The 27,132-nt window shown below is 32.3% G+C and overlaps 4 protein-coding genes across 6 annotated transcripts; 2 read left to right on the plus strand and 2 right to left on the minus strand.

Moving 5' to 3' along the window:
- The first annotated feature begins 398 nt into the window (after positions 1 to 398).
- LOC111389509 lies at positions 399 to 4,885 on the plus strand. Its single transcript, XM_023014433.1, has 4 exons — positions 399 to 430; positions 3,287 to 3,310; positions 3,556 to 3,754; positions 4,218 to 4,885. The coding sequence occupies exons 1-4, from the start codon at positions 399 to 401 to the stop codon at positions 4,377 to 4,379; spliced, it is 417 nt and encodes a 138-aa protein (XP_022870201.1). The 3' UTR covers positions 4,380 to 4,885.
- Positions 4,886 to 6,547: 1,662 nt separating this feature from the next.
- LOC111389510 (protein FAR1-RELATED SEQUENCE 5-like) lies at positions 6,548 to 9,988 on the minus strand. The gene is made up of 8 exons (XM_023014434.1): positions 9,927 to 9,988; positions 9,768 to 9,811; positions 9,470 to 9,550; positions 7,784 to 7,897; positions 7,601 to 7,672; positions 7,434 to 7,495; positions 7,187 to 7,339; positions 6,548 to 7,135 (listed from the first exon to the last, which is right to left on the minus strand). The coding sequence occupies exons 1-8, from the start codon at positions 9,986 to 9,988 to the stop codon at positions 6,548 to 6,550; spliced, it is 1,176 nt and encodes a 391-aa protein (XP_022870202.1).
- Positions 9,989 to 10,698: 710 nt separating this feature from the next.
- Positions 10,699 to 12,024, minus strand: LOC111389495. Of its 3 annotated transcripts, XR_002701744.1 has the most exons (6): positions 11,867 to 12,024; positions 11,705 to 11,757; positions 11,514 to 11,589; positions 11,309 to 11,373; positions 10,847 to 11,123; positions 10,699 to 10,737 (listed from the first exon to the last, which is right to left on the minus strand). XR_002701744.1 is itself a non-coding variant. In XM_023014411.1 (5 exons), exons 1-5 carry the CDS (start codon positions 11,910 to 11,912, stop codon positions 10,923 to 10,925), a joined length of 438 nt encoding a protein of 145 aa, XP_022870179.1. In that variant the 5' UTR covers positions 11,913 to 12,024; the 3' UTR covers positions 10,777 to 10,922. The 3 variants fall into 3 exon arrangements, 2 of the variants coding, with proteins under 2 accessions (XP_022870179.1, XP_022870178.1); XM_023014411.1 differs by lacking the exon at positions 10,699 to 10,737 and having other exon boundaries at positions 10,777 to 11,123; positions 11,514 to 11,586; XM_023014410.1 differs by lacking the exon at positions 10,699 to 10,737 and having other exon boundaries at positions 10,777 to 11,123.
- A 13,157-nt stretch (positions 12,025 to 25,181) lies between these two features.
- Positions 25,182 to 26,919, plus strand: LOC111389499. The gene is made up of 4 exons (XM_023014415.1): positions 25,182 to 25,394; positions 25,475 to 25,720; positions 25,805 to 25,945; positions 26,392 to 26,919. Exons 1-4 carry the CDS (start codon positions 25,392 to 25,394, stop codon positions 26,743 to 26,745), a joined length of 744 nt encoding a protein of 247 aa, XP_022870183.1. The 5' UTR covers positions 25,182 to 25,391; the 3' UTR covers positions 26,746 to 26,919.
- The last annotated feature ends 213 nt before the right edge of the window (positions 26,920 to 27,132 follow it).

Consider the following 27,132-nt stretch of genomic DNA (forward strand, 5'->3'; position numbering starts at 1 on the left):
TAAAGAAAAAACTAAAGAGAGAGAGAAACTGACTAAATTCGAAAACTACCTCTTTGCAAAACAAAGAAATAGAATTCATTCAATTTTACAACAAACTAAAATATACATTTTTAATACATCTAGAAACAAAACCTAAATCAATTCCACAAAGAAATTACGAAGAAAATACTACTAATAAGTAAAGTTGGAAGCAGTAAATATATATATATATTTTTTTGGAGAATGGATGGAATGTCATCCCTTTAAAAACTAAAAATTTTGAAAAAAAAAACTCATCCTTTACCTGAAGATTAGAAGAAGACGAGAATAGGGAAGAGGGGATGATGTGAGAAGGAAAACAAAAAAACTTATTGCCTCACTTCATACCTGAAAATAAGGAGTATGGTTGCCTCAGAAGTATGGTCGTCAAAAATAAGGAGCATGGTTGCAGGTAAAAACCAACGTGAACTAAAGAAGAAAAAGAAAGAAAAAAGGGGAAAAAACAGTTTCAACAGTGGAATGAGATTACTTTACTGTTTCTTGAACTGTGGCTACTCCTTCCCTTTTTAAAAAAAAAGTTAGAGTTAGAAACGAAATGATAATACCCTCTAAAAAAAATCGACCTAGAACCACACAATAAAATCAAACTAACATATATTCAATTCATAGCAAAATTCTGTATTTACTTACCAAAAATCCATGTTTCAATAATTTAGATTCAAACCTCTATAAAAAGAAAACAAAAATAGGAAAAGCGGGGAAAAAGAAGAAAGGAAAAAAAAAGAAAAAAAGAAATGTAATCGCAAAAAGAAAAATAAACAAAAATTTGCAAATGTTGTGTGTTGCACGAATTTTGTATTTATCGTATCTTTAATAGCGTATGAATTTTATTTTTTTGGAATATTTTTGAAACAATATCTAAAAATATTTTCATCATATAAGAAAATAATTGTAAATTATTTTTACAATTGCATAACAATATTGTGTCATCTAAAAAAAATATGTTTGTATATTTCATGCTTTAATAAGAAATATACGATGTTATACAAACTATTTTGCCTGTTTTATTTGACAGTATTGATATGATTGAGTTGAATGTGAAGATTATATTTCTAAATTTTGTGTAATTCAATATTGGAAAATTAAAGATTCAGCACAAAGTTATAAATTAACTTGCATATTCATATGCGTTTATATTTTGTGCTTCATATATTTAATATTTATTTTGTGCTTATGTTGAAAAAATTAAAATGTGGAATTTTTTGTTGACATTCGATTTGGTAAGTGAACGTACGTTGTTCTACATTTTTGGTATTTGTAAGTGCAAAAATTGGTATACGAAAATACGATAAGTTACCTGCAAATATGGTAGGCAATATTTACGGTAAGTTGCAAATACGATAAGGTGCATATATGGTAAGTTGCCTGCAAATACAATAGGCAGTATATGCGGTAAGCTGCAAATACGGCAAGTTGCCTGAAAATATGGTAAGCTGCATATGCGGTAATACGATGTATTACATATATGTCAATTTATAATTTGTTATAAATGCATAAAATTTATTTAATATTGAATTTTTTAAGTACTAAATATTGTAATTCAATATTGTTTTCTTTTTATATAATTGTATTTTCGGGAATAGAAAAAAAGAGAAGGATGATTATAAAATTGCTAATTTTTAAATGTGTTTTTTAAATAAATTTGATTTTTTTAATGCTATTTGTAAATTATATATATATATATATATATAATTTTATTAATGTAACAAGAAGATTTATTATGATTATTTAAAAAAATTAATACCAAACAATAAATCCATACTTTTGACCTGCCAATTTGGTGAAAAATTAGATGAAATACATGTGACTGTTTTTGAAAAAAAGACAATTGTAAAAGTTTTTAGTATATCAATAATTCATGTCACATTTGAAAAATGCTGTTAATTTTTTTGGCATCATTCTTTCTTTTTCTTCTTCACAAGTTTTACTTTTTTTCATTTTTGTCTTCTTCAATATGTTAAGATACTTTTGTTAGATACTTTTGTTGTTTAGCAATGATTCTTTCTTTGAGAGTTTTTTTTCCGTTGATATTATATTGAAATTAAACTTATTCTTGTAATTATATATATTTTTATTAGATTTAATGTAGATTTTTAATTAATAAATTAACAAACTAACATTTATGTTGCATGATTAAAAAGGAAAAAAGAAGAAGAGAAAATCTCTTGGCACAGTGCGGAGAGATCAATTGATCTCTCCGTATAGTGCAGAGAGATCAACTCTCTCCACACTCTTTGCACAATATGGAGAGATGGTTTGTCATCTCCCTGCACAGTGCTGAGAGTTTTGTTTTTCTTTTCGCATTGTGTGGAGAGTTTTTGTTTTTCTCTCCACACTGTCCAGAGAGATTTGATCTCTCCGCACAGTGCGGAGAGATGGCAAACTATCTCTTTGCACTTTGAGGAGAGTTTTTTTGTTTCATACAATTTATATATACTAAATTTTTATTTTTTTTAATGCTGATGACATATGCATGTGTGGAAAAATATTTGTCAATCACTATAAATAAAATTCTTCACAAAATGGAAAAATAAAAAATAACATCACGTGCAGTAAAATTGGATTACTTTACTGATGCATCTACAGTATTTCCTCTTTGCTGTTTTTATAAAAAGTTAGAAAATGACATCACGCACAGTGAAATTGGATTACTTTACTGTTGCATCTACAACATTGCCTCTTTGTCTTTTTATAAGAGTTTATATATATATATATATTAGCTTATCACGGACCAAAAAATGGTCTGAACAGACAAGCCACACAGGTGCAAGGCTCGAGCCAGGATGACTCCTCAAAATGGGCTCAACTCGAGACTCGAGCTTAGTCAACTCGTACTTTTCTCGAGTCAAGCCACAGACGATCCAAATCGACGAGTCAAATTGACACCCATAAGCCAAGGTCAAAGTTCTAAATGAATAGTATTGCCAACACTTAGCCCCTGTTTTGCCTCCATTAATTTCTATTCCATTCCAATTCATTTTTCTCTCTCATATTTTCAACCAACAATCTTCCATAAAATAATATTACAGGTAAGCCAAAAAAATTTCCTTCTTTTTCAACCACTCATTTCTTAGAAAAACACTACTCCGTTCATTTTCATTCCTACAAGATGGGGGCCAAACAGGAGCTTAGTTGAGATTACTATTTTAATATTTTCATAATATTTTTTCGACTCCAAGTCTATTCATTGACTTAAAGTCAAGATTGTAATTACATGTTGAATATTTTTTCCACAATAATGTTACAGGTACATAACCATGTACCTAATCCGGTACTTAATGATGAGGTGGTGAGATTTTGAACCAAAAATCTCGTCAATTTTGAAAACACTATGCAAAGGACAGAAACACCCTTCATCCATTACACTCACAAAAACCAAGGTGTGACTTGCCTGACCCATTTCTCCAGAACAAATTACCCATTTCGTACCATTTCTCCAGAAGACCGAATTGGCCTAACCGTTGACGGCGAGCACTTTGAATGCAAATCTCTGATAGTACGACCAGAATGAACTAGTGTAAGGGTTTTTCTCCATTGTTGTTCTCTTTTTGAACGGAACAACGTCAAAGTAAGACGTGTTAATTTCTCTTCTTTGATAGAAAAATTCGCCCATCTCTCCACCCGCTTTACAAAATCGATCTGGCTTACCTTTGACGAGCACTTGGGACTGCAGAATAACGATTTTTCTCAACGATTGGGACTTCGGCATATTCTGGTAATTTCTTGAGATCTTCAACAGTGAGCACTTTAGTGCCTTTTTACATGTTTAGGATTTGGGGTTATTATACCTTGCACTGCTGAAGTTAATTATTGTGGTATTTTCATGGCTGTCCCAACATTTGTTGTGTTCTGAATTGATTTCAGTTACTGGATGAAGAGCGAGATTTCTTAATTTTTTTTTTGAATTCTAAATTGATTACGGTTACTAAAGCGAAGTACTGTGGTGGTTTCATGGCTGCCCCAATTTGTTGTGTTCTTTATTGAGTTCGGTTACTGGAGGAAGAACGGGTGAATTCTTGTATTTTTTTTTTGTGAAATCTAAATTGAATAAGTGGATATGCAAATGTTTTTTGATTATTGAAATTAATATGCAAACTTCTTGTTGATGTATTCATTCATTGAGTTGTGTTGTATGATGACTTCAATGGAGTTTTAACTTGCTGTTATTACATTTGCAGTTGCATTTCAGAATGGAAGGGAAGAACAGAAGTATTTGTCATAGCTGTAGAGATCCTGGGCACAAGTTGTGGAATTGTCCAAATAAGAAGCAATGTCCAGACTGTGTTATGGGAATAGTGAAGATGATGGAGGTAGAGAGGGAGACGGATAATAGAGGTTGAATGTTCATGTGTTGTACATTGGAATGCGGATATTTTGAATGGAGAGATGTTAACTTCAACAAGAACAAGGCCTCGCGATTTGAACCTGGACAGCCTAGTGGCATTTGCGATGAAAGTGAAACAGAGGGCGGATGTTTTGTCAAACAAAGGCTACAAAACCTTTTCAAGACTTATCTCAAATTTTACAAACAGTTGCGGATCTAAAGATTGAAGAGAAGGATGTGGAGATATCATTAAATGTTACTATTCGATAGGGAAACAAGAAGTCGGACAATAAGGAAAAGGGAAAGTGTCATGAAGATTGAATTTGTGTTCAATGGTTTTAACACGGCCTGCTATTATGTTTATGCTCTTTGTCTATGTAAGAAAAAACCATGTAATAGATTATTAGGTCATCTTGCTATATTGTACTCGTCTGGCTATTATGTTCAATTAACTCGGCTTGCTATTATGTTCATGTGTACTCTTAATGTTGGTGAAATTCTACTTGTCGCCTTTTATTGAGATGTTCAGGGAAATCAAATTCTGTTGCTATACTGCTTTCATGGATGCATAAAGTCACATTTATACAGTTTTAATTAGACGTTGGTACATGAGCACTTTGCAACATGAAATTAAGAATCTGGCCCTTCACCAACTCAATTACAAAAGATGTGGTCATTCTTGTTCAGCTACATAATCATGTGCAAAATCAAAAGATGTGATATTTCGAGTTTAATTACAAAACCAAGTGCACAAGTTACAAAAAAGAAAAGAAAAGCCAACTACACAGGTTACAAAAAAAATGCCAATTTTGCTTTTTGATGGTTCATTGCAAACTTCTTACTACGTCCATGCTATCTTGTGTCTCAAACACTTGTGAAGATGATATGATCATGACTTGAGCCTCTTGTACTGGTAAATTGCTTGACACATTGTTGTTGGACACATTCTGAGTCACCTGCAAGAGTTGCGATATAATTAGCTAAAATTGTGGCATATGAATAATAGGATTTGTTGTTAATTAATTATGACCGTCAAAAAATACATTATTATGACCCTTTGATTTTTTCGTTATCGTCTCCAGCGAACTTTTGATCTGTAGTTTCTTTGGAGCGCCTTTATGTTTTGCACACTTCGGATCGAAAATGTTGAAAATTTCTACATTCCCTCCTCCAAGTCTTTTTCTGACAAGTGATTACGTTTCGATTTTAACAATTCATTCGTTTGCAATTCAATCCACCCCATTAACTGCTTCGAACATTCTTCATCAACTGCAACCAAGTCAGCCATCATAATTAGAGCAGCACACAACTGCTCAGGAGTATTCACCAAACCATCATACGTTGTCGCCACCCGTGTGTACGGTCGACTCACGTCTCTCCTCTATCTTCATAAAATTTACTTCTCCGAAAGTAATGACAGCTCATTCCGAATTAAAATCGAGATCGCATGTTTGCAAATGATATCTCGAAACTCAAACAGATGACAGTTACACACAATCTCGCAGTTGTCTTTACAAAAAGAAACTGTAAATATTTTTGTCTTCCTCCCTTCCTCTAGGATAATATCTTCACGAACCTCGTACTTCGTTATCCTGCATAACTCCTCCGTGGATAGTATTTCATAGTAAACCTTTCCAGTGAATTTTTTTTTTGAAACTCCTTGAATTTCAAGATTGTGTAAACTTCTTGAAATTGCTTCTCCATCTCGTACTTAGTAGCATATGGAACCATTTGAGAGAATGATCTAAAATTAGCTTGAAATTCCTTTTCAACTTTACTTCTCAAAGCTTGCTCATATTACTCCACAAACAGCTTTAAAGATGTCTTCGCATACACATAACCATCAAAGAATGCGTTTATACTCTCACTCCGCTGGGTGGTTGACATACTCACCTAGAATGTTGTTCTCAAATAGCATGGTACCCAACGACTTCGGTTTTCATAAAGTCCGTTCAACCAATCATTATCTTGCAAATTAAAATGTTGAAGCATGTTCAACCAACCTTTTTCAAACTCCTCACAAACTAATGTATCGTATACTAAACCGTGTACGACATACATTATTGCACCTTTTTCGCGATGATCGTCGAACTTTTTTGGCAACTTCTTTAGAATATGCCACAAGCACCACCTATGCTTAGTGTTGGGGAACATGATTGCAATTGCATTTTGCATAGCACGATCTTAATCTTTAATTATACCATCGGAAGCTTCACCCTGCATGCACTCAATCCATATCTTAAATAACCAAACAAATATATTTGTTTCTTCGTTTGAAACTAATCCACGACCAGATAAAGTTGATTGCCCGTGGTGATTCACCCCTACGAAAGGAGCGAACGGCATATCGTACTTGTTAGTTAGATAAGTGGTGTCAAAAGTAACTACATCACCAAATTCCTTGTATGCTTGCCTGCATCTATTATCTGCCCAAAACACATTCTTTAATCGAGACTCCTTAGCCAAGTCTATACTGAAATAAAAACCAGGACTACATACTTGCATTTTCAAGAAGTAACTCTGTAATGCAGTAGCGTGTCCTTCACCAAGTCTTAGACGCTGCACTCTATCAATGAAATTTCTACAGTCTTTCTCAACACAAGTCATGTTCTCAAATCCACCCGCCTCCACTATAGTTAAGTCATAGCTTTTATGTAATGGAATACCTGCTATGTCATTGACCTTAAGCCGTCTTTTGACTTGTGCACTAAGTTTTCGATTGCATCGATATAACCTAGATTTAGATGGGCTCGTCTTATGGTTATGCTCCAACTGCACAACATTTATTCGTCATATTCCACGAGCATCAGAACAAGTTGTCACCCTGGCTCTGCACCCTATTTCAATCGTTGGCAGAGGGTTCAAAGAAGTAATTCTATTAGTCTTCCGTGGACCTTCTCGACAACAAGTAAAACTCACGTATCTAACAACCCCGTCATCACCCTTCTCAGAGTTTCTTTTTTCTAACAATGAACCCTATTTCATAAGCATACTTCTTGTAGAATTCAAATAACTCATTTTCACTGTCAAATTTCATACCAACCTTTGGATCCAAAATCTAATTTTCTACTCCCAACACATCATCAGCCAAACAATCATCACTCACGAACTCGGATGAGGGAACCTCCATTCCTGTATGTGAGCACAATTAAATATCTCAGATTCAAACATTTAATTAACTGAAATTTCATACAGATTCAAAATACTGCATTTCAAATATCCTGGGCACAATGTTACCACTTTTCACATTGCAGTCGAGCATGTTATCGAACGAATGCTTAGTTTGTTGGTTACTGGTAATCTGTATATCTATACCAGACGAAGGAGATGAAGAAAACGTTTAAAAATGAAGCAACACTATTTCACATGAAGGCTGAAAAAATCATAACTTTCATAAAAAAAGAAGGAAAATGTTTTCACCATTGCTGCAGTACTCGCCGTGGAGTTCCTCACCTTCGACTTCCTCGCTGTCGACTTCATTGTCGTCCATACTGGGTTGAATTGCATTTGCCAGCTTCCCTCTACTATAGTCGTCTAAAGACGTGAATGCGTAAAATGTGAAGCTTCAATACGGGAAATATGAAGAGAACGATCGTTTTGTGAAGATAATGACGGAAATGTGAAGCTCCTTCTACAATCGATTAATGGCGATCTCAGAACTCATCAGCTTGAAGGACGGAAATTGGAAGAGAATGCTACGAGGGTTTCCATGTTGGGGGATTTTTGTTGTTTTTTTTTTTTCCCTCTCTCTCTCTTTCTTTAAGTGGACGAGATTTTTGGTTCAAAATCTCGCCACCTGAGCATTAGGTAGAGGATTAGGTATATGGTAATGTACCAGTAGCATTATTGTTTTTTTTCCATCAAGAGTACATAAATTTTTATAAAATCAATATTGATCATCGTTGTAATTTTTACGTACAATTTTATTTTTCCAAGTAATATGACTACTTTATTACTATTGGAGAACTAATATTCATATAATTTTACAAGATAAATGATCGGCTCTAAATACCGTTACTCAACCTCATCAAGACGCCAAGTTATAAAAGTCATTAAAAAAATTATTAATTTATCTTAGAAGATATGTTAAACTTAATAGTGCTATTTCTAGATCTTTACATTGTCTCAGAAATCATTGGAGTTGGTGGGCTATTGTGATAGGGGGCCTTGTTTTTATGGATGTTTGGGCTACTAAAGTTAGCAAACGGCTTCCCAAAAGCAAATAAGCCTGTCTGACAACCATTTTTTTTAAAAAAAATTAAATTAAATTGGACACACTCATTTTCAACATACATTCGATCACACACTAAAATATTTTGCACATAAATTTAAAAAAATTTCTTACTTTTTAACCATACATTTTCCTAAAAATTACTATTCAAAACATTATTTGTCCTAAATAATGGTTGTCAAATAGGGGTTAAATTCACAAAAAATTTCAAGTATTTCACTATGTTTTCCTTTAACAAATTATTTTGTGACAGAAGCCCAAAATTTCGAATAAATTTCTTCGATAGACTAATAAACTCCTAAACATATATTTAAGAGTAATACTATTTGACAAATTTACTAAACTTTCGAATATTCGTGCTAAAGTTTGCTTAGCCTTTCACCCACAACACTTGAAGACTCACTAACACTCACCAAGCGTGTCTCAATTAAAATAGGTTTAGCAACAAAAACTCGAGTTCTATGAGTAGATTTTTTAAGTCGAGAAACCATAATATCATAACTTTCTAATCCAATCTCCAACTAACTTACTATTTGACCCTCAAGCTTCTCACAACTTTGTATAATCTCATAGTTAGTCAACCTCCCCTTTGGAGAGGATGATTGAACTACGAAAACTCATTAGTTTGTCAAAACATTGTATGCGTGCAATATGTAAATTTAGTATTTAAACTATCAAATCATTACATAAAAACTACTTTAATAGAAAAGACCAGTTGTGAAGAGTCGTCAATTGGTAAAGCAATTGATGTGGATGTCGTTCTTAAAGGAGATCTAACTATAATAAGTCCAATGACTACATCTAATCTCGTCATCCTTTCACAATTTCCTTGATTGATACATTAGGCCTTTTGCCTTGCATGCAGTCCTATTCACAGTTGAGTGCAATGGTTTGAATCTTAAAACCATTGAAATAACGCATGATTGTTAAAGGTCCATCTTGTTGCTTTATAAGAACTGTGAATAGTCAGTTTTAAAGTAAATTCTATATAACATGTTTGTAATCCAATGCTCAATCTAAACCCCTTCTCTAGAGCTTTGAGTCCCAACAAAAGTCATATGAGCCCACATGTTATGATGACCATTGTAGTCACCTTACAAGTCACAATTCAATCAATGTTCACAACATGGTGGTTCGAGTCAGACCACTATTTGTAGCCCAACAGGGTTTCACTTTCATCAGATAATGCAATGGCAAAATAAACATTAACCAAATTGCTAGCATTAATATCAAGAAAATACAATTCAAAATTCAAAATTACGAGAACATGGTAGTCTTATATCTTTTCATCTTTCCTTTTAAAATGATAATTGAGATGGATCGGCGAAATACCCCTCAAAATAATCTGTGCGCAAAGCATGTGAAATTTTGATGGAAAAATTGATGGATTCCATTGAGTAAATCCAAGTGTGCTGAAATTAAAAGATGGTGGGGACACTGCGAAAAAAATTAAATAGAACGTTTAAGTGTCGTATTTTGCAAAGTAAGAGAATTCCGATTATCACTAATTTCCTTCTTAAAATGATCCGTTTGTCACATTGGATGTAGGACCCTTCTTGTGCAATGTTATGCTGCATCTATTTATTTATTTATAGTGTCAAACATGAAAATATATATCAAACGATGAAGATCTATTCATTACTAAAATACTGTAGATTGATAATAAATTACTTATATCATTACATATTTTAAGATTACAAAGGCTACATGACACCCTGCTTGCTCAAGAATTAATCATCACGTAATGATCTTAAACAAATAATGGAAATTATATATTTATGTACACCATATATCTTCCTAATCCCAAAAAATTGCAGCATTTTTTGAAATGTGCTGTCCAAAATCTACACTATTATATCTTTCTGTGAAAACCACTCCATCCTCCACCCTTAAGGGCAGATATATATGTTTAGTGTGGGGAGTTTGATTCCTGGTTGGAGCAGCCAAGTGATGTAATAACCAGAGGAAGGGTTGGAGCAGCTTGGTGATGTAATAACCATGGAGGAGGGTCCCTTTGGGGAAGGAGTAAAAGCCATGTGGGAACCTGGGAACCAACAAGGGCACAACCTGCGATTTACCTCCACTAGTCACTGAGGGGCCGGGGGCTAGAGGTCCAGGATTTAGTCCGGCTAAGCTGGGACACCTGGGTTATAAAAAAAAAAAAAAAAAAAAAGATATATATGTTTAGTTTTCATTACTTTTTTCCAAATCTTGACTTATTTAATAGTGTATTGTGCGGTATAGGACAGTACCAAAGAACGAAAAGGAAGTTAAAATCTTGTGCATCGAACTATCTAGTCAATGTCCTCACTGCTGACCAAAGGTGCTTTAATTGTGTATGGGAGGTTTTCTCCTTGCTTGAGAATAATCCATTCCAGCTATGTCCAAAATGTCTGGATAGGGCTCTGGCACAGGCTGCTGTTTTTCATCAGTTACAGTTGATGAATTGGTAGGGAGATTTTCTTCTGTCACACTAATTTTATCACTTTTTGATTTGGTATGATCTTTATTTCCTTCAGTCTTTTCACTCTGTACATGGAAGAGTAATCATATCAGAGAAAACAAGAAAATAAAATGCGTACGCTAAGAATAAGATTTTAGTTTCTTTTTACCACTGTCCAGTATAATCCAATTCTTCATGTTAAACGTGCCAAAAGAGTTTTGATATGAAACTTTTTTGGACTAAACATTGTCTTCTAACTCCGAAAACCCACCTTGAATATGGTGTCACTGCTGGAAATATGGGTAACTGCCTTGGTAATAAGTTTTCCATTCCTCCCTGCAAACAACAAACTGGATAAAATGAGTACAATATTTTTCTTACTTCTTTCACAACAAAACCAGGCCTCCATAAGATCTTGACATGTTAGTTTTATCCACGGTCGAAAGCAATGACTGTATCCTTTGTAATTAAATTACCTGAACAATGCCTGATTTTGCAATGAAAAACCTCTCCAACACCACCATTAATTCTTCTTTCTGGAACACTTTCCTGTTGAATTGGACAAAAAGTTCGTTCAGATTAGACTTCACAAGAAGTACATAGAATTTCCTCATTTGGAAGTACTAAAATATACACCAAAAACAGCCTCTCTCTTTTGTCTACTTACAGGAATATCATTATTATTTCTAGCCGATACAGATTCTTTTGTCAAACGTAAGCCTTCATCAGAATAGGAAGATAATCAGTACATAGAAATTATACTGCTATAAATGAACAGGTTAAAGAGTTGTATTTGGTAATTTTGACAGACACCATTACTAATACATACTTTCAGCTCCATGAAGCATTAATATAAGCAGCAGCCAGGACCTCATTTGGAGAATTAAAGGATTTTGACAGAAGGGATAGAGTTTGAAAAGAGAGGAAAAATGGACAGATTTTGAATACTTAAGAGAATGGATTGTGGAAATGTTTCTTGAGTTTAATTATCCTTCCCTCTTGAACTTCTTATATACTATTATTTCTTGTGTTGGTAAATGCTATGCAACTTGTATATCCATATTAAGGGATAATATTATCTACTCTATCTTTTTAATAGAATATTTTGCATTTTAGAGAGTATTTTTAAAGTTAGAAAATAAAAATTAAGTACTCTAACATGTTCTTTATATTTAATAATTAATTTTATTACTTCCAAAAAATATTTATTATTTTTTCCTATTTTTTATTTTCACTAGTTTTCATCCAAATTATTGGATTATTTTTTCTCTATTAAAAATTGAAATACTTTAAATGCATTTAATTGTGAAGAGTGAGTTTGGCTCTCTATAATCGAAGAATCAAACTCATTCTCTATTTTAAAAATATTAATTTGAAAAATGATTTGAAATATAATTTTAAGAATTGACTCTTTAAAATGAAGAGTGTCTCATGTTCAAAGAGTTTTTTGAAGATACTTTAAATGAATTATTTTAAAGATTAAAACCACGAGAAGTCAACAAAGTACATAAGACTAGACGTATGGTGACACTCAAAATTAAGATGGCACACGGGATTTCTTACTTTCTGAATTACTCACTCTGTTTAATTTTTCACATTATACTTTCATAAGTTGAAGCTGAAGATCATGCTGTAAGCTCCGTGTGATTTTCAGAAATAAATAAAGTTGGAGTGATTTAAAAGGGGGGGAGACTTTAGTTCTTGAACATGAGATGATATTTGTTGCTATTTGAATATGCAACTTTTGAATTTTCTTTGTTTACCTTTTGATTTCTTCTTTTGAAAGAGAGAACACTGACAAGTTAAGGTGGTGAGATACAGAAGAAAAATATGCAGAATTATCAATAGGACGAATAATCAATTTTGTCAAAGTATGTTGTCAATTGCTTATGACTGATTATAGAGAGGTTCAAGTCTTTCTGAAACTGTAAAACACAAAAATAAAATCCCAACAAGACATGTTTTTGGAAATGACAAGAAAATGTGGAGAGGTGATCTGAATTTTCTATATTTCCAGCACCGTCCAACCCCACATGGGTAGTTTGTCTCCCTTAAATACAATGTTCCAAAAAATCAGTAGATCTCACTCGCTGTAAATAATTCCCGTCACATTTATATAGGTTTATTTTGTTTTTTCACATGGATTAAGAAATCTTATTTAATCTTGTTGACAACCGAAATCTGATCTAATAAAAACAATTCGCTAACTCTACCTTAGGCAGGTGTGAGTTCGGTCACTGCTCCCAGCTCGGACTCGCCCGCCGTTATTTCAAAAAAACATCATGATTACTTCCTATCACATCATCCTATCAATCATATACACTTGCCACAAGTGACGTCATCACCGCCCATAACCACCAATTTGAAGTCCTGATCCTCAAGCCTCTTGCAGGTCATCATTACTTGAGAAAAACATTGACACGTGACCACCGACCTCGTCGACCAATCACAGGAGAATTCGATGACCCAAGTTTCGAGCTCGATTTTGTAGCTGATTTGACTGATTTGATATAATTTCGGCTGAAACTATGTATAAATAATTGAGTAGAACTCTTGTGAAAGGCAAGCGAATTCATGTAAAAGCTTATAGTATCATTACACTTTTTAAACGTATTTTGTGGTCTTTTTCAACAATAAATTTCTCTTTTTCTTGAAGTTGGCTTAAGATTAGCCTTGTTAATTTTGACGTCAACAAATATTATTGATAAAAACAATTTTTGTCAATAACTTTCTTTGTTTAACTAGGCAAATTAAATAAGGATATATTAATAAACGTACAAAACAAAACAAGTACAATAAAGGAACAAGACTATATAAATTGGACGAGAAAATAAAGAAAGTAAGTTTATATAAATGGGACAGAGGGGGTAATAACTATGAAGTTTTACCATTACATGTAGCTTGTCTTCCACCTTTTTCTGTATAAAATAGTTTTTTTGTGTGTTTGTATATAATTTGTAATAACAATAAATACATTTATAGATCAATTTTCACAATATACAACTACAGAAACGGAGCTAGGATTCAAAACCAATGGAAGTAGGGCTGGACAAAACTCCCAAACGTAACCGACCGAACCGAATTGAGCTATTCTTTTTAAATTAAATACCCGAATAGATATCTAGATCGAAAACCAATAGGTTCAGTTCGGTTCGGTTCTCGGTTCTAAATCAAGAACCGAATAAGAATCGAATCTTCCTAAATTTTTAATTAATTTATTTTAAATAAATCAAATTATTTTATTTTTTAGAATAAATTTGCTAACTAGTTAATTTAGCTCAAACAAAAAAAATATTATTTTTCATGTTTCTAATTTTCAGTACAAAGTCAACTTAATCAAATTGATCTAAGTTTTATATAAATATGTTACTCTACCGTATTTTCGTTTCTACCGTTATGGAGAAATCGAAATAAAGCTCGACGACGCCTCTCCTAATTATTGTGAGCTCACTATCTTTTTCTTCCTGTGATTTTAACAATCAAATCAATGAAACTCAACAAAGAGTGACTCAAAAGACACATAAGATTGGACTATGTTATTTTGTAAGAGTTAAGATTGAACAGATCATTAGTTGAATTAATGTAATTTTGTAAACATTAAAAAATTTAATTATAATACGGAACCCGACGGTTGCACTCGTTAAATACCGAAAAATTTCGGGTCCGATTCGATTATCATTAGAGCCAAATAGAACCGGACCACATCCAACCCTAAATGGAAGCCTAATTTAACTATCAATTTCTTTCGTCAAACACAAAATATAATAATAGTAAAAATAATAAACAATAAATAAAAAATGGACAATGCTAAATGTACATAATTTTTTTTTATCTAATCCTTTACTACTAATCACAATAGGGGGATGGAAATCACATTTGAGGATTTTTATATTCATGTGGAGTCCGTATGCATTGTGAGAGGGGAGGCAACTTTCGATACAAATGGAATTATTGTAAAAAAATTCTCGAACTTCAATGAGATCCAAGGACCTACTAGCCCACCTCCCCCCACCATTGGACATATAAAAATTATCATTTGAAAAATAGTTGTTGTATATCATTATTTACAAATTATTTTACAGACTGGTGAGATGGCAAAAAGAAAGTGAGAGAATTTTATTTTTTGAATAATGTTACATTGCTAGAAAATATGAAAAAAAAAGCCTCAGGTACAGACTTTTGATAAGATGTTGTCGTGTCAACACCTGCACGCCTTTTTTTCTTTTATCTTCGCATGAAAACCCTCGAAATGGTATTTCTGTAAAATTGCTATTGATTTTTTTTTTCTACTTATAGCATTATTGAGAAAATTTTGTCTACTTTTTTTACACAGTGTAACATAGCATTCTATCATTGAATTATTTAAAAAAATAGTCAACTTTTACACCTAATCATCTACTGACAACACTGCATATGTCAAGCAGGTTGACAAGATTTTCCATTAAAATGGCTTAATCCTTATTTTTCAGTTGATTGGTAAAATTTCTCAATCATATCATTCTACATCATTTATTGTTAAATAAATCTATAAATTGTCACGAGCATGTAATGCAAATTTAATGGAAAACTTCAAATAAAGAACTTAAAAATTGCCAAAAAAATAAAAATTGAGAAACTGTTGAGGCAGTTGAATAGTAAATGCCGTGCGGTTGATAGGATGAATAAATTGAGAGCAAAGAAATTAAAGTGACTATGACAAACGGGCCCCATGGGTCACCTTCTCGCCCATACATGATGCGGTATTTCTAGAATCCACGTGGACGTCAACATCTAGGCCCCATGAAAAACTGACGTGGCAATGAGCCACGTGGACACCGACTGCTCTTTCTTTGTAATTTCAATTTCAAGGACAGGAAAACATCCGATATAGGTGACCGAGTCTGGCAGGCAGGGGCAACGGGCAGTGGCTCCTGAATCGTTTACCGTTTGCCTGATATATTTTTGAGAAATATATTTATTCCTCCTTAAAAATAGTCATGTAACAACTTGTCCACACAAATTTTGTAAATATTCATCCATCACTACCTAACATGCTATTAAAGCAAAGTATTAGTTGTTCAAGGCGAGCAGTTCAGAGATAGCGGGTTCAATTCATGAGATTCTTGGAAGACAGACTTTCTCCTGGAAGGCAGGAGTTCTCCTGGAAGGTAAAGCGCATACATGGATTTGACTAGCTCGACACTTTAACAGTTCAATTGGGAGGGCTCTTGGACTCTAGTCAGTTTCGGACACAACCCGTGGTTTACCTGGTCTGCATGAAGAGGGGTTAGATTGTAGGTCTCAGGATTAGTCGCTGTAAGGCGGACACCTGGGTATCAAAAAAAAAAGCGAAGTATTAGTTGTACTGAACAGTATGATTTTGATTAAACATTTATTTTAATTTTATTCATCATATTTTTCGATTTATCATATCTTCTTGTCCCTAGTTTTAAATATTGTTACACAAGTGTGTTGAAATTGATGAACAATATGGTTCATGTAGTGGTTAGATTGATTCGGTAATACGTCTTAAATCTATGTACATGGGTATCCTTTCAAACTCTTCGCAAATTTCATTGAAGGACTTTGTAAGATTCATCCTCTAAGTTTTTATCGAACTTTTTTCTATAAACACTCAAATAATGTTGCTTTTGGTGAAGAATGTTGGGTGATGATCTTTTACAAGAATCTATTAACGAACTAAGATTTTTTCGATATATTGGATAATTACATGAATTCGGAGCACGTTTGAGACCCATTTTTTTTATTCTTTTCTCAAAAATACATTTTTGGACAGTGATTTGATGGAGAATATATGGTTAAAAAATAATTTTTTTTTAATTTACGTATAATATTATTTTATTAAAAAATATAAGGTTGAAAATAAGACAGGGAGAAAAATGGAAACCAAACAAGGGCTCGGTTTCATTATTGCGCTTGATTCGTCGTTAAATTTATTGAAAAATCTATAATAAATGAATCTTCAATAACTATCACACGTCAACTTAATTTTGGTCCCTTCTAAGTTGCTCGACTAAATCGTGAATGGAAAATTAGGAAGTTGATAATAATTAATAACACATAGAATATTCCCTTCTTTCAATTGCCATTAGTTAGTGCAGATAAATGCTTCCAACCTCAAACTCATACCCAAAAATGCTTTTGTGGCTATGTATTTTCTCTGCATGTGTTTCGGTTTTATGAATGGCCACAAACTGAAAGACAGGATCAAGAAAATGGGGCGCCAAAACTTCAATATTTATTGAGTTTGTAACATGAAAAGTTATTGCATCAGACAGGCCAAAGACATCATGCACTAATAAATGCTGAGTCAGGCAGAAATTTAATTCAGTGGGCCTCCAGATGGATGGGCATTTATTAATAACAAGGTTTCAAAATTGAGGATGTTATATATCTAGATTGTAATTAAGTTGCAGTAATTAGTATGTCATCTTAAATTTAAGAATATGGTACTTTGATACTTTTCCAAATTGACAGAGTTTATTTTTTATTTTTTTTGCTACATGTACATAAGAAATTAAATAATGACACATGATAGTTTAAAATACAGTCAACTTTTTCAACCAATCTTTTTCCTCCACATCATGTTACAATTTTGATGTACAAGTGGCCTTTATTAAAAATCATTTCCTCATTCTATTATGAAACATCAATTTTATTTTTATTTTTATTTATTTATTTATTTATTTATTTGTTGAAATGTATATACATATAGTAAGTACAGGCTAATTCAATAAAGGAGACTTGAATTTTATTTTAAAATATTAATCTTGTTTAAATGAGTATTTCAAGCATTTATGTGTTATGTGATTGTTATTTTAATGTTTATATGATTATAAATTTTACCCTAACATGCTTTCTCTTCAAAGATGATGGCTCATTTAATACCACTAATATTAGAATTTAATAATTTATTTGAACTTTAAACGGATATAATTGATCATTTGAGCTTTCTCCCCTTCGATAACATAATACATTTTAGAGTTCTGTCTTAAACATCTATTCTTATTTAGAGGATTAGCCCAAACTTCAATAGTGTTTATTGTTGTCAGGTTTAATTAATGTTGGTTTTTACCCCTAAAAGTTGTGTGCATTTCATGCATAGATCCCCATGTAATTAACTCTGTAAATATTCAACTATAGTAATATATCAAAATTTAAGATGATGAGTTGTTTTATAGAACTATCATTATATTAGAAGTCCCAATATTATGACGAAATATTCTTGACATCAACGCTAACCTTGAAAATGCATAGTAAAAAAGTGACAAATCAAAGTAAATAATTTTATATCTCTAATTGATCGTCCAACGTGCGATGTTTCACGTATCTCGATTCACATAATAAAGCAGCTTACAAGGTCGGTCCATGAACCCGGCAAATGTAAGATATTTGAATATTTCTTCCATCTCATAAAGATAATTCTATTTCTTTTTTTTTTTACACAGATTAAGAAAATTTAGTTAATATAGTTGAAATAATAAATTTTACTGTCATTTTTCCTAATATACCCATACATTGATGCAATCAATATTCAATGTAATTAAATTATGCATGCAATATTCAAGATAATTAAATATTTTGAGATAATAAAGCACATCAAATTAGAAAATTAATTTATTAACTACACTCTCAAATAAAAAGCAAAATTATAATTTAGGACAGACAAAAGACGAAAGGAGTGCAGTATCTTTTCAATCACTAAAGAATATCAATTAATATTGGTTGCTTTATTATCATCGTAGATCTTCATACTGTGATCGAGAATGAATAATCATCAACTTCACAATTTAGAACAAAATTATGGACAAAAGTCGAACTTCCTTTTGACTTTTGTAGCGTTTGTATTAAACATAGTCCAACACAAGAAAATCGCTAATAAATAACATTGGCCTACATAAAAAATTTTCTCAATTTTTGCTCATTCCCATCTCTTTCTTTCTGTACCCTATTGTGGAAGTTTTGAAAGACATCACATGTTACTAATGCATTGTCACATGGGAACAAGTGATGTAATAACCCAGTCGAAGCACGTGGGGTCCATTTGTAAAGAACATGTCTTCTAGATTAAATTCTCGAGTCGACTTCTTACCGATTTACATTTACGCGTTCCTAAGAGCCACGAACATGTTGCTCGTCTGGTTATGATTATAGTGTCAAATGTGTTAGGAATGTGTTTTTGTAACTTGTCACTTAAAAAACCAACCTGCTTTAATGGGTATATGTGATAGTGTTGACCAACTAATAGTTGAACGAGAGTTGTAATGTTACTCTGTGCTAATAGTGTCAATTGCAAAGCACATTTTATTCATTGTATATAAAAGTCAATATGTGGATCTATGTAGTTCATACTTTCATTTGTTCAATGGATATATTTTTATTTTTCTCTCTCTCTTCAAATTCCTAGCTTCTCGCATCTTTTTAAAATTTTCTACAAATTTAAGTTGGTATCACAACTCCTGCCTTATAGCAATGGATTTTGGAGCGTGGATGTTAAATACTAAAATATAGATCAACATATAAAGGATCGTGTTACTTCTCTTAATAAAATTGATAATTTAAAATGAAATTTCAAATCTTAATATAGAATCAGAGTACATTAAATTTCAACGAACAATTTGATTCGATTAAGACTAAAAAAAAGGGAGTGCACGAATTTCAAAATTGATCTGCTCAAACAAAGCACAATCTTGCTAGAGGCATGTTAGGTGATAAATTTCAAATCAAATAAAGATAAAAATATAGATCAACATATAAGAATTTGTGCTATTCCTCTTAATAAGGTTAAACTTTTAAGATGCAATCACAAGTCTTAATATGTTAAGGGATAAATTTCACGTCGAATAAAGATAAAAATATAGACCAGCATATAAGAGTTTCAACTACTCCTTGTAATAAGGTTGAGCTTTTAAACCCTAAACCCTTAAATGTTGGTCTATATTTTGATATTTAACCAATATGAGATTTATTTGTTAACATATCCCGCAAGATGGTGATTTGTTTAAACATATCGATCTTGAAATTCGCGTGTTCATATTTTTTAGTCTTATTCAAATTAAATTGCTCGTTAGAGTTTAATGAATTATGATACCATATTAACTTTGTCACGTAGAACTGTTTCAAGTAATCCTCCGATTGTTGAAGGTGCTGTCATAACTTGTTTCCTAAGCACTGCTTTACCGATTTGAACATCGGCAAAAGCTAGAAATGAATTGGGCCTAAAAATTGGGCCAAGGACCGTAATGGAGAAAACATGAAGCGGTCACCTACAAAGAATAACAAAGGTTATATGAAAGGAAAGAATTAATTGTTTAAATGGTCACTGAATTTAGGTTCATGTTTTTTATTGGTCAATGAAATTTAAAATGTCAAGGTTTGGTCACTACACTTAGACCCATGTCTTCGATTTCTTACTAAGATTTAAAATGTAGAGTTTTGCCACTAAACTTTGAAAAATATTGTATACTACTCGTTGTATTTTGAAAAATGTTGTACATTACTCACAGTAAACTTGATATTTTTCAAAATTCAACAGTTCTGCTAGTGAGTAATGTATGACATATTCCTAAATTCAGTGGTCAAAACTCAACATTTTAAATTTCAGTGAGCAATCTAAGACATGGACTTAAGTTTAGTCAGTAATCGAAAACATTGACCTAAATTCAGTAATTAAAAACTCAATATTTTAAACTTCAATGATCAGTCAAACACATGGATCTAAGTTCAGTAACCATTAAAACAATTAACTTGAAAGGAAAAGGACATAAAAAAGATCTCTACGTTTTGCCCTTGTTTGTGCCATATTATATTTTTAAGAATGCATTTTTGAATAATATATTGATGGAAAATGTGTGGTTAAAAAATAAAGAAAATTTTTAAATTTGCGTGTAATATTATTTTATTGAAAAATATGTGGTTGAAATGATGTCAAATTACTGTTTAAAAATATATTTTTTTGAAAAATTGTGGCTTTTTTTATCTTACCCCTCGTACCCTGGACGGTCACCTCCCCATTCTATCGCCCTTTTTCTAGTCAATCCTCTACATCAATCAATAGTACCATCTCCAATGGTAAAATGTCAAATTTCAAATTGGCTTGCGGGGACTACCTTGGGGTTGGGTAGTAAAATAAAATATCACAATTTCCATAGTTGGAGGAAAATGTAAGCACTAAATAATTCTTTTTATGCAAAATTAAAATCTTAAAGTGCAACTTAATTTGTCACACAAAATAAACCTCAAAATAAGTCTAATTAAATATTTAAAAAAGATAAATGTCTGTGAAGTCAGTTTCCTCGTAACGGTCTCTAAAATCGTGTCTTTTCTTTTTTGTCAAAAAAGATTTTATTTTATTTTATTTTAATTATTTGCTTCAAATAGCATTGTGGAAGTATCATGTAGAGTCGTAGACTGTTGGGGCGGGGGGGCGGGGGGCTAAATAAAGCCAAATTAATTATTTTGTTATCTATGTATTAGACGGAATCAACTACAGAGTTTAATCATGTAGATGAGCGGAAGAGAAATTCCAAAAAACTTAGAAGAATTTGCCTGACAACGATGAGTAAATTTGGAAAAGCTAACTTGAGGGAAATGGACAAACATCATCATAACGAGGAGGGAAATGGAATAAGAATATCTAATACTAATTCATCGATAAGAGAGAAAATATTTTAACTTATGAAAATGAAAAATAATTTCCATAATAATTTTTTTAGAAGCTAATTTTTTAAATTGAAGAGCATGCGTGCAAGTTCAAGGCATTAGACAATTTGTTCACGTGCACATAAATATATTGAATTTTGCTACTTAAAAAAGAACCTTTGACAGTCCCTGTAACAGGGGCACCTCAGTCCTGTCACATGCCCCTATTTGTGTAGCAAGGTTGATATGTATTTGATAGTCAATCCATTGCATCCTTTGCACGTGAGATTCATTACTTTCAATAATAAAAATACCAACTCCGCCCCACATGTCACGTGGGGTTGGCAACTTACTCTTTTCACGAGAGTAACTTGAATTTTGGAATTATAAGAGCCAGATTGGTATACCAAACAAATATAATCAAATAATTTTTAAGAAAAGAGATGTATAACGAAATTGTAAATTAAATAATATTGTTTAAGTTAATGTATCAAGTGCTTATTCATAACTATTTGAACGATAATAACATTTAAACAAAATGCTATGAATTTATTAAGACTTTGAAAACCACAGTTTTGAACCATTTAAATATATCAATCCCTTATATTTTCTATAATAGGCTGAATATATTTCATTTGTTAGCAGAGGACAAAAAAAGAAAAAATGTGGCAAAGGATGCCCAAGACATTTTTCTACATCGAACTATATAATATTTTTAGGTAAATAATGCAATTTTAAAAATATAAATTTTAAAGGAAATGTTACATAGATTGTGAATGTTGAAACAAATAATGATATTACCTAGCTAAACCCGAGGCTTGAACTTGAGACTTTTATTTCTTCTAGTACTGTGCTGAATTATTTCTTCAAAAATTTAAGTTTGATCGAGTTGATAGATAACATGTAAAATTGATGGTAGATTGAGCCCTTGATTGATGCTTAAAGGTAAAGGAAAAAAGTGCCCTCAAAATTGGGAATGCGAATTAAAAATAAATCAACCCATTATGTCTCTAATTAGTAGTGCTTAATGACTTGCATTTGTCTATGAATTAAAGCTTAGAGCAAACAGTGTTCTATTATTTAAGCACAGTCTTCTAGTAGTGGAGTGGGTTTCGGATCGTTGTCATCTTTAATCTCCCATAAACCGAGTTTCTCCGTACATGTCTTGTCTATACTCGATATTTCTTATGTGTTAACTTGATCTCTCAAGATAAATTAATTCAATTTTTATGCACAACCAAATATATTTCTAGGATGTGAAAAACTAAAAAGCAATAAAAATCTAGAATATTGCAAAAGATTGCACTAAGAATACAAGTATATCTCCTATAGGAGTGTTACTTGTTAAATATGCTAATTTATATCAGACCTTATAAAAATAATATATATTATAAATATGTTCTGATGGTGATCAAGCATCAAAATTGAATAAGGAAATAACAAACAATCAACAATCACCAACTTGGCGCCTAAGCGCAAACGCATTCTGATTTGATGATCGACTTCTAGCATGCATAACATTTGATCTTGCAATCTTGTTGAACTTTGAAATTTAATTATCTTTCCTACAATATATCATTTGATGTGTGGAGATCTTTGTACCAACATTTATGCTCCAATATCTTCATAAACTCCACATGTGAACTCCTCGTTTCACTTCTTCGATCTTTCAATATATGATCCATCACTTCACTTCTTCATTATTAGGTCCAACCACCTTATTTCATCTAATTTTTCTCTTTGATGTCATAGCCACCTTTCCCCATCTCCAAGTCCCAATATTCGAATATTTCATCTCTTGGTCTTTTTCACATCCAAAATCACTTCATTTTGCTTCAATCATTCTTAAACCGATGATTTAACCTAGGAAGTCAAATACATCACAAAATGAGTAGAAATTCACTAAATTAATCAATTTTTATGCTAATTTAAAAGCATAATTAAGCGTGTAAAACACAATTATTAATCATCGAATATTATTTCTAAAATAAATCCAAGAGTTTAAAGTGTTATAAATTTGTTCTCTCACTCTCTCTCTCTCTAAACTTTTAATTTGTTCATAAAATCCCACACATTCATTTGTATATAGTATACATTATTTTTCCTAATCCGTCCATTCGTAGTTATACACATGTTACTTTTTTTTTTCTTTTTGAATTGGACGTTTGAACTTCGCTAGACTAATCTTGAGGAGTGACGTCCTTTCACCCGATTCGCCACCCAAATAAATTCGAATGCGGTCACAGCTTATGCACACTTGGACCGAACATTCGGGATATGGTTCTTCTCCTTGTGGAACTCCTTTTATGACGTGTGGACACGACTTTCGAAGGGATAACAAAGCTTACCATAACTTTGCCTCTATAAGACATCTGCCTTCCAACATAAATATTGTCCTCCAGTTGTTGCGAGGATTTGAACTTTCGATGTTTCGTAGACAACCCTCCTACTTTACCATTGCGCCATGTTCGTGAGGGCTCACATGTTATTTTACTTTTACGATACCGTTGTCAGCCCAAAAAAATGTTCATCGGAGCCTGTAAGTCAATCTTTAGAGTATCATATCTTTTATGAGTCAGATACGAAATTTTTGTTTCATCTTTTGTGTTGATTTTTATATATTTTTATTTATTATTATTAATTTATTTTATTATTATTATTATTTTATTTTTTATTTTTTTGAATCATTCAACTGTGCAGAGTTCTTGAATCTCTTTCAAGGGACAGTTACACCGTCTCATTTAATCTAATTGTTTAAATATTAATTTAGAATTTTGAAGTGGTTGTGGCAGCCATTTCAAGAAGAGGCAAAGTTTAGGTTTGAAGCTCTTAACACTAGGAGATAACAAAATTTAGTTTAAAAGGGTAATAGGCAGTGAGTTTATGGGAACAGCACCCACGTTCTCTCAATATCTTACTCCATTTTACTTGATGGTGAATACTCAGTTCCTCTCTCACCCATTTGCTTTCCTCTCAAGTGTTGTGAAATCGACTTACGTAAAAGTTTAAAATAATAAATATTTATTTAAATTCAATTTTAACAAGTCCTCGCTTTCATATTGAATTAAAACCTAACAAGTGCAGAATTTTCATAAACAAGTTACAACGATTCAAACATTTGTAAGTTCAAGTGTTTAACACCATGTCAAATAAGCGCATTTATTTGTTTACAGTAAGTCTTGTTTGTGCTTCATTTAAAAAAAAAAAAGTATTTTTCTTTCTTATTTTCAACCGCATATTTTTCAATAAAATAATATTACACGTAAATCTAAAATTTTTCTTTATTTTTAAATCATACATTTTCCAAAAAAAAAAATATTATTTTTTACTATATTTTCCCCCAAAATCTATTTATAATGGAGCCCAAATAGGCTCTCTTTCACATAGACAAGCAACCACACACCAAATAACAAGTATCCTCTTAACAAAAATGTTGTGGATGCACCCAAGATATAAATATATTCATTCCTCTCTATCTCTCTCTCTCTCACACACACATGCAGCCACACACCATATGACAAGTGACTCAATTGACTAAATGTTGTGTGTACCCAAGGAATAAATATATTTCCACACCTCTCTTGTGACACTCCATAAATGCCCTAATTCCTCTCTTTCTCGAGATATGGTCAACTAGGATAGAAATAAAGCATTCGACTAAACTATATTGCGGTCTTCATTTCATAACCATCGACCATTTCGTGAAGACAATCATGGTAAGTTTATACCATCAAATCTTAGTTTTTTTTCTTCATTTTATGATCTGAATTGGGCTTTATTAATATGCTGTGATCAGGGAAATCAAAAGCCTGCATGGTTGGAAGCTCTCTATGTGCAGAATTTTTTTGTGCCTTGCGAAATTCATGAAACTGCCAAGAAAAATGAGAAAAATATTTGCTGTTTGGATTGTTGCACAAGTATTTGCCCTCACTGTGTTCTTTCTCATCGCTTCCATAGACTTCTGCAAATTCGACGTTACGTGTATCACGAAGTCGTTCGATTAGAAGATCTTGAGAGGCTTATTGACTGCTCGAATATTCAGGTTATACAGTCGTTTCTGCTAGCACAAATTAACTTTTGGCTGCGTGTGCTTCAATTGATAAATAATTGATAATTCTTGTAACAGGCCTACACTATAAACGCTGCAAAAGTGGTGTTCATTAAAAAAAGACCTCAAAACAGGCAGTTTAAAGGGTCTGGAAATTATTGCACTTCCTGTGATAGAAGTCTCCAAGAACCCTATATCCATTGCTCTTTAGGCTGCAAGGTAACTAAAACTTCTTTGTTTTTTTCTCTTTCAAACCAAATATATGGCATTTCATCTAAATTTGATAGGTCTGCAGAATTTTATTAGCTAATTACGAGAGGGTGGATCAAACATAGTCCTTGGTATTAAGTCTATTGCTACTCATTTATGAAGACTGTGTACATGTCAATTAGTTTTTTTATGAAAGTATGAATCCTGCTTGCCTAAAATTGTGAAGACAAATGAATAACTTTATCCCGTCTCAAAAAGTTCAATTTTTGAATGAAATTGTGGAGCAAATAAACCTAGAACGATTCAAATTGTCCAAAGCCCTAAAGCAGCCAAAATTTTGTTCATTATATTCTACCATTAAATTTTCCAATATTGCGTACCACACTTGCACTAAAATTATACAATCCAGACAGCATGCATAACTCTACTAGTGATATATTTGCATTTCTTGACAGGTTGATTTTGTTCTTAAACACTACGAGGGCCTGTCTCCCTTCCTAAGAGTCTGCAGAACTTTGCAACTTAGTCCAGATTTCTTCATCCCCCAAGATATAGGAGATGATGAAATGACAAACGAAACCCAACATTCTACGGTTGTAGACTGCACTATCGATGATCATAATCAGACTTCTTCATCAGACGGCTCAGAGAACACCAGCTTCATTTGCACTGATTATGTCAAAAAGAAGAGAAGCACTGGATTATATGTCGGTGGAAGATTAGTCAATAAGATGATTACAGAAGAGGACATGGCTGCAACTATGATCAGTAAAAGAAAAGGAATTCCTCATAGATCACCTCTGTGTTAGGGCAAAATAATTAACAAAGTTTTTTACGAAAAATTTGAATTTCTTTAGACATTTTTAGTCAATTATTAATCACTAGGTCGGGTTGTAGAAAAGGAATTCCTCATAGATCACCTCTGTGTTTCCCAATTCCCAAGTTCACAGTTTTGTACAATTATCTGCCCTTTTTATTTTTTATTTATACTTTTTACTATTATAAATGGAGTGACTATATCAAAGAAGTATTATATATAATTTCTGGTCCAGAGTTCAATCCCAGAAAATAAAGAACGAAGAAAACACTTAAAAAAACGTCTCTTGGATACCCTATTTTATTATTTATATTGGAATCTTGAATTTTTTAATAGTTAAAAATCAATCTTGTCATGAAGAGAAATTTAAGTCCATGGA

This window comes from Olea europaea, unplaced genomic scaffold (assembly GCF_002742605.1).
Source record: "Olea europaea var. sylvestris unplaced genomic scaffold, O_europaea_v1 scaffold599, whole genome shotgun sequence".
Lineage (NCBI taxonomy): Eukaryota > Viridiplantae > Streptophyta > Magnoliopsida > Lamiales > Oleaceae > Olea > Olea europaea.

What these genes read in the sequence shown, in the direction of transcription:
- LOC111389509 (XM_023014433.1), top strand. Translation starts at nt 399, where the DNA reads ATGGTCGTCAAAAATAAGGAGCATGGTTGCAG. An exon ending in AATAAGGAGCATGGTTGCAG is followed by an intron (nt 431 to 3,286) that starts GTAAAAACCAAC and finishes ATAATGTTACAG; the next exon opens with GTACATAACCATGTACCTAA. An exon ending in ATAACCATGTACCTAATCCG is followed by an intron (nt 3,311 to 3,555) that starts GTACTTAATGAT and finishes AGAATGAACTAG; the next exon opens with TGTAAGGGTTTTTCTCCATT.
- LOC111389510 (XM_023014434.1), bottom strand. Translation starts at nt 9,988, where the DNA reads ATGGAATCCATCAATTTTTCCATCAAAATTTCACATGCTTTGCGCACA. An exon ending in CATTGCATTATCTGATGAAA is followed by an intron (nt 9,551 to 9,767) that starts GTGAAACCCTGT and finishes GACTATTCACAG; the next exon opens with TTCTTATAAAGCAACAAGAT. An exon ending in TCAAACCATTGCACTCAACT is followed by an intron (nt 7,898 to 9,469) that starts GTGAATAGGACT and finishes TCACGTCTTTAG; the next exon opens with ACGACTATAGTAGAGGGAAG.
- LOC111389495 (XM_023014410.1), bottom strand. Translation starts at nt 11,912, where the DNA reads ATGAGGTCCTGGCTGCTGCTTATATTAATGCTTCATGGAGCTGAAA. An exon ending in GAAATAATAATGATATTCCT is followed by an intron (nt 11,590 to 11,704) that starts GTAAGTAGACAA and finishes TGTCCAATTCAA; the next exon opens with CAGGAAAGTGTTCCAGAAAG. An exon ending in CAAAATCAGGCATTGTTCAG is followed by an intron (nt 11,374 to 11,513) that starts GTAATTTAATTA and finishes TGTTGTTTGCAG; the next exon opens with GGAGGAATGGAAAACTTATT.
- LOC111389499 (XM_023014415.1), top strand. An exon ending in TTGACTGCTCGAATATTCAG is followed by an intron (nt 25,721 to 25,804) that starts GTTATACAGTCG and finishes TTCTTGTAACAG; the next exon opens with GCCTACACTATAAACGCTGC. An exon ending in ATTGCTCTTTAGGCTGCAAG is followed by an intron (nt 25,946 to 26,391) that starts GTAACTAAAACT and finishes ATTTCTTGACAG; the next exon opens with GTTGATTTTGTTCTTAAACA.